Source organism: Lepidochelys olivacea (genome assembly GCF_965140295.1).
Source record: "Lepidochelys olivacea isolate rLepOli2 genome assembly, chromosome: 4".
Classification (NCBI taxonomy): domain Eukaryota; kingdom Metazoa; phylum Chordata; order Testudines; family Cheloniidae; genus Lepidochelys; species Lepidochelys olivacea.
Window position 1 is genome coordinate 135,972,122 of NC_140414.1, and position 7,113 is coordinate 135,979,234.

Consider the following 7,113-nt stretch of genomic DNA (forward strand, 5'->3'; position numbering starts at 1 on the left):
CTGCATTGTAAACAACAGCTGGACATGGGTCAGCCCTGCTCCAATTAACTTTGCAAGCAATTACTATATATTAACCAACCAAAGCTGAAAATGAGCAATTTACTGTCTAAAACCAGCAAAAGCTTCAGTCCACCTTTCACAGTTACCCATCAGGAGGTTGTAAATCAAACCACACACTTCTCCTTTGGGCTGAAAGCAACATTGTTTTCTTGGCACAGAGAAAGTGTTAATGAGTCCCTGTATCTTTTGTCCCAACCAGTGTCCCTAACCATTTAAAAAAGTAAAATAAAATAAAATCTGTTGATGAACAAACAAGCAAAAATCTAACTGTAAATATTTTATTCCCCAAAATGTTGTTCAGTTTGAAAAGTTTCATTCATACACTACAATTAAAAAAAAGGGGGGGGGGGAGGGAATGGGGGTAGGGGAAAGGATGGGCAAAATAAACTTCCCCAAATTTCAAACACATTATAAATAAGTACAACTCCAGAGCATAATTTACAAATATAAAATCCCACAGAAATGTATTTACAGAGTAGTACATTACATACAAATATGTATAAAAATATTCACTGTGTTTATTCTCTTGCTAAAAGCTGGATGGCTAGATTGTGTGTCTTTGGTACTAAGCTTAAGTAAAATGATTATTTTACAAAATAAAGCCCTGATTCTTCAATATACAAAGCACAGGCAGACTGACGAACCTGCATGGAGCTGCTCTGTATCTAAAGGGGTTCTGTGTGGGCACAGAATCTGCCCGGGCATTGTACACGGCAGGATCGAGGCCTAAAACAATTACCTAAACAGGCAATCACTGACACAGGGATTTTTACAAGGCACTTCATTAGAAATCTCTTCATTTTTTTCTCTTCCAAGACCAAAGCACTTGTAAACAGAGGTTCACAAATAAATGACCAACAGTCAATACTCCCCTGCTATATGTCTATATTTGGTCCTTGCTGATTTCTCTTTGCAGTTATTTTTTTAACTCTACATTCCAGATAAAAAACCTCTGAAGTCACTAATCGAGTTCTGGTTCGCATTTGCAGCATTTAGTGGCAAACAGGCATCCTGTGTGGATCAGTGATTTTGCAGGGATGAGTAAGAGAAACACTCCACACTCTGTGTGTACGCATATATTTAACAGATTGTAAGGTTTTCTTCCTGGGAAAACATAAAACATACTGCAAGTGTCCTGCTTCAGATGCAGTTTGCAAAAGCATGCGGTCTTCCTTCTTGCTGAATGAACCTCCCTGTCTGGTTCCCTTGAGTTGCATTCCATGCCCTACACCTCAGTGCCATCCCGGGCGTAGATGAGGCTGTTGACTGTGAAGTTGTAGTAATGGTTGTACTGGGCGCCTTGGCTGCTGCTGCTGCTGGGGTGGAAGGAGCTGTAATAGGCAGCAGCGGGCCCCGGAACTCGCTGCAGCTGGTCTGGTGGGAGCAGGTCCTGGGAGGAGCCGCTGGAGGGGGCGGTGAAGGTGCCACCGCTCATCTGCCCAGCAGGGAAGTTCCGATGGTGCGCCAGGCGGCTCCCTCCACTGCTCAGTGAGCTCATGCCGCTGAAGAAGGTGCTCAGGCAGCCAGGGGTGGCTGAGATGATGCCTGGAGAAGAGGAGCTTTTCGGATGGTCCCTGGCAGGTGATAGTTCCAGCTCGGGGGAGGGGCTGTTTCCACAGGGCTTGCCTGCAGCCGCCGGGATGGGACGCCCTTCCTCAGCCTTCAGCGCCCCCCCGGAGGACACCACGGTGGGGGTGTTAGGCTCGGAGCGCCGCTTGCGCTTGCGCCGGAAATTCCCGTTGTCAAACATCTTCTCACAGTTTGGGTCTAAGGTCCAGTAGTTCCCCTTCCCTGAAGGGGACAGAGAAAGAGTCAGACAGGGAACTCCTCCAACAGATGCCCGGCACCCTCTGAGCAGGATCTGCACCCTCCTTCTACCCCTCTCTCCCCCCCACATTTGCACAATCTGCACCCACCAAACACCCACTCCAGACTTGCTGACCAGAGCGGATTCTCCTCTCGCACTGGTACAATTTAACTGACTTAAAGGTACTTCCTAGGTACAGGAATTCAGAATCTGCCCGACAGACCACGCACCCGGAATCAATCTTGCAGCCACTTCGCAGGATCAGAACCGCCCCTTGGAGCCTACAGCCCCTCCCCAAATGGAGTAAAAGGGCCCTGCAGGCAGAACTTCTAACGCTTCCCGTACTACACCCTTGTCATTTAAGTGTGCGTGATGGCCACCATCTTGGCCAATGCACCACGGATTGAACAGGGGACCCCAAGCGCTAAAAGCACAAATTGCTCCATCTTAAGCTGGCTGGGGCTGTAACAGCCCCATCTCCTCTGTGGATCAGGCACAGAGGGATGCGTAACCCACACTCACCCTTTGGCACCCTAAGCCCAGGGAGACCTGCATTGCAGTGTATGCCTGCACTTACTCTTTCATCCTGATACAGCTCAGCTGGGGTAGGATGAAATAGAGGGGTACATTAGCAATGCTGGGCATGTCTGGGGCCATCTCGCCCCATGTTGTGGTTCAGGGCAGATTACGGGGGAGGGAGCGTCTACTGGTGGGATCCTTTTCAGGGCTGCACATGTGCCAGGGGATTGGGGTGCATACACATAAATACAGCACACCCCTGGCGGCCCCCTTGCCGCCTGGGCACAGTCATTCACACACCATGCCACAGATTTCTGTGCAGGGAAGGCCCTGAATCCCTTTGCACCAAGGGGGCCCGTGTGCAGAATCTGCACTGGCATTAAACCCTTTCCCTGAGCAGGACATGCACCCCGCACTCCACCTGGCTACATCACTAATGCACCCCCCACCACCACACACAAGGGCCTCTGCACCCAATGCACATGTCTGAGCCACACCATCCTGCAGGGTAGGCGGGACCCTGCATCTCTAAAATCCCCCCCACACCCAGAGAGCAGACTGGAGGTACATCCTGGGGCTGGGACACATAGACTGGGCGCTAAGAGCCCCACCCCTTGCCCTAGAGGGCAGGCACCTCATCATGGGCATCCATCCCCGGAAGGGCCCTGCCCTGCTAGGAAGTGAACCTGGGGCCCTGGATCCAGCTGCTCCCTTTTTGGGCCAATATCCCACCCCCGGCCCCCATCACAGGATCTGCCCCTCGGTGCCCCTCCGGCCCAGGTGACAGTAGAGAGTGTCCCCAGCTGGGCGGAGCAGCCGCGGTGGGGGCCGTCCGACACCCCGGCTTACACTGTCCATTGCACCCCCTCTCTGCAGCCCCCCGCCTGCACGGAGCTCTGCCCGGCCCGCCCCACCTACCGGTCCCTGCCAGTACCCTGGGTGCAGGCGCCCCTTGCCCCGTGCGGCTCCCCCGCCCAGGCTGGCTCAGTGGGACCGACCAGGATCCACATCCCGGGGTCCTGTCTCCCTGGCCAAGCTTCCCTGGGATCGGCGCGGGGCTCGCACCGCTCCCGGGGTCCCCAGCTCCGAGCCGGCCGGGGGCTCGCGGGTGTTCCAGCGCCGGGGCTCCTGGCGTCCGCTCCCACCGGCTCCCTGCCCTACCCCTCCGGTGTCCCGGCGGGGGCCCGGTACAGAGCCGTGCAAGGGGCGGGTGCTGCTTCTTGGTCGGGTCCCCTCTCCGCTCGGGGCTGGCCGGGCTGGGCCTGACCGCAGAGCTGCTTGCACGGCAGCGGCGGGTCCTGTCCTGTATGGAGCTCCCCTCGGGCCCCCCGGGTTCCTCTCCCCACCCCAGCCCCTCGGTCCGTTTAACCTCCCCGCCCCCAGCATCCTGGGTATCCCCTATTCCTCTGCCACCGGGCTTGTGGGCACCCCTCCATCCAACACCCGCCCTCTGCCACCGGGCTTGTGGGCACCCCTCCATCCAACACCCGCCCTCTGCCACCGGGCTTGTGGGCACCCCTCCATCCAACACCCGCCCTCTGCCACCGGGCTTGTGGGCACCCCCACATCCAACACCCCCCTCTGCCACCGGGCTCGTGGGCACCCCTCCATCCAACACCCCCCTCTGCCACCGGGCTTGTGGGCACCCCTCCATCCAACACCCCCCTCTGCCACCGGGCTTGTGGGCACCCCCACATCCAACTCCCCCCTGCCTCCTGGGCACCCCTCCATCCAACATCCCCCTCTGCCACCAGCCTCCTGGGCACCCCTCCATCCAACACCCCCCTCTGCCACCGGGCTTGTGGGCACCCCCACATCCAACACCCCCCTCTGCCACCGGGCTTGTGGGCACCCCTCCATCCAACACCCCCCTCTGCCACCAGCCTCCTGGGCACCCCATCCCTCTGCTCCCGGGCACCACCCCAGCCCCACTCCTCTCCAGCCCCCTGGGACCCCAGTGCCTCTAATCCCAGGCCCCGGGCCGCCCCTCCCCGGTCCCACTCGCCCCCGCCCCCACCCCCTGGGGACCCCCGTGCCTCTGACCCCCGCCCCCCCCCCAGGTCCGCTCAACCTCCCACTCCCCGGCGCTCACCCGGGTCGTCCTCGTCGCGGGGCACCTTGCGGAAGCAGTCGTTGAGGCTGAGGTTGTGGCGGATGCTGTTCTGCCAGCCGGCCTTGCTGCGCTTGTAGAAGGGGAAGTTCTCGGCCACGTACTGGTAGATGTGGCTCAGCGTGAGCTTGCGGCCGGGCGCGCTCTGGATGGCCATGGCGATCAGCGCCGAGTAGGAGTAGGGCGGCCGCACCAGGCGCAGCAGCTCCTCCTGCCCGGCCAGGCTCAGCCAGCTCAGCTCGGCCGCCGCGGGCGAGGGCGAGCCGGGCGCGGCGGGGGCGCCCCCCAGCTGGCCGCCCCGCGAGCAGCCGTAGGAGGCGGGCGGCAGGAAGGGGGCGGCCGGCCCGGGGGCGCCCTGCAGGTACGGGGCCGGGCCGCTCACGCCCCACAGGTAGCCGGCGTTGGCCGGCGCCCCGTAGTCGCCCAGGGCGTAGGCGGCCGGGCGCTGCCCCGAGCCGGTGCCGGGCGGCGGGTACACGCTGAAGGGCTCGCCGCAGTACACGGCCATCTCGGGCGCCTCCCGGGCCCGGCGGGGCTGCGGGCTGGCGGGGGAGCTGGGCTGCAAGTCACCGGCGCTCATGGTCCCGGGCCATGCGGGGCGGCCGGCTGCGCTGCCCCCTCCCTCCGTGCCGACAAGCTCCTTATAGCGCCTTAATCTCTGCCCAGCCTCCCCGCCCGGGGCCAGGGCTGGGCGGGCAGGGGCCGCGTTCCTCGCCGCAGCCAGTGGGAGGGTCCCTTCCGGGGGCGGGCGGGAGGCAGGCCACGCGGGGCTGGGTAGATTCCCCCCACCCCCCCAAGAAAGAAAGAAAGAAAGAAAGAAAGAAGGCAGCTCCTCCCCACCGGGAGGCGACCTGTCTGTCTGTCTGTCTCCTGCCCCCCTCCCCACCGGGAGGCGATGTCTGTCTGTCTGTCTGTCTCCTGCCCCCCTCCCCACCGGGAGGCGATGTCTTTCATTCTGTCTCCTGCCCCCCTCCCCACTGGGAGGCGACCTGTCTGTCTGTCTGTCTCCTGCCCCCTCCCCACCGGGAGGCGATGTCTGTCTGTCTGTCTGTCTCCTGCCCCCCTCCCCACCGGGAGGCGATGTCTGTCTGTCTCCTGCCCCCCTCCCGCTCCGAGCTGTCTGCCCCTTGCAGGCCAGACGGGAGTTTGGGGGGCGGGGGGAGGCTGGAGGAGGAAGAGAAGCCGGTCCGGGGATACTGGAGTTCTCCCGACCGGCCCTCCGCTCTGGGGACCATCGCTCAGCCCGCCCTGCCGGGATGATGCGAGCGAGCCGGGACAGAAGTGGTGTTGAGCCTGTCGCCGGTCACATCCCCGCCCCCGCCCCGTCCCCGCTCAGTGCAAGGGACTTGGACACTGCTGCCGCGGCAACCCACTGCGCCTCCGGGAGGCGCAGCACTGAGAGCCCGAGCCAAAGCCCCCGGTACGAGTCGACACGAGTTTCCCCGTTGGCTTCCCCGCGTTTGGATCAGGCCTGTGATTGTGGGCTTCAGACTTCCCCAGCTCCCGGATTAAGAGAGTCGGGAGCTGCTCCCATGCGCGTGAACGAAAAAAACGCCATCGAAATCGATTTTTAACCCGGTTCTAGTTAGGCGTATGCGGGAGAAATCCATTCGTTTTTATTTTATTTTATTTTTTGTGCAAAGTTTAGGATACTTGGAAAAGATCCTACTATTTTATTCATTTTGAAACAGGTCGAGGTTTTGTTTTTCTCCCTCTCTTTGGGAATCGCCAAGGAAAGGATCGTTTCAGATATTTGCATCCGCCAAAAAAAAGAAAAATCCCACTTTAAACTAACTTTAAAAACTTTAAAATGAACGTGGCGTTTATTTGAAAGCCGCCCCGGCTTCGGGAATTTCCAAGGTCACACCAACTGTATCTTCAACTGTGAGACGGGCACTCAGATCTTTAAAAAATCATAATTATAATAATTGTAAAAAAATCCCCACGTGAAGATCAAATTTGTTATATTTTAACTCCCTTTCCATACAAGAAAATGCCCTCTTGTCTGCTCACTCGTACATACCGTGTGCATATTTATTCACTGATATCTATGTATCGTTTCTAAAATAACCCCCATAAAATAATAAAAATACTTTAAAGGCTGTTCGAAGAAGAAGTATGTTTAAGCTTCGTACATAAACAAAGCAGATTTGTTAACATCAAATAATGGCTCTCATTTAAAAATGGATTAAACGAATAACAACGTGGAATAATCGGGGTTCCAAATTCTGCGCTAAATTATGTGCAACCCTATTAAAATCCAGCGACGGACTGGAATTTGAAAGCAGCATGTGGCTAACTTGCATATTTTGTGTAATTTAACAGGGGTAGATCACACTTAAATAACTTTGGGTAAGAAATTACCTGAAATGAAAGAAACGAAACTGCTCTGCTTTCATGTACATTTCAAGAGGAAAAAGAGCAGGAGGAATTGTGGCACCTTAGAGACTAAATTGGTTAGTCTCTAAGGTGCCACAAGTCCTCCTTTTCTTTTTGGGGATACAGACTAACACGGCTGCTACTCTGAAACGTTGCAAGAGGAAACGCCTTGCAAGTTTTCCTTAGACATACACAAGTGATGACCAAATACAAGTTTAATTTTGGCTACTATGGAGGC

General features: G+C 57.2%; 1 protein-coding gene across 1 annotated transcript; it reads right to left on the reverse strand.

Annotated features, from left to right (window-relative positions):
* Positions 1–415: 415 nt before the first annotated feature.
* FOXI3 (forkhead box I3) lies at positions 416–5,180 on the reverse strand. The gene is made up of 2 exons (XM_084625462.1): positions 4,479–5,180; positions 416–1,851 (listed from the first exon to the last, which is right to left on the reverse strand). Exons 1-2 carry the CDS (start codon positions 5,074–5,076, stop codon positions 1,286–1,288), a joined length of 1,164 nt encoding a protein of 387 aa, XP_084481588.1. The 5' UTR covers positions 5,077–5,180; the 3' UTR covers positions 416–1,285.
* Between the last annotated feature and the right edge of the window lie 1,933 nt (positions 5,181–7,113).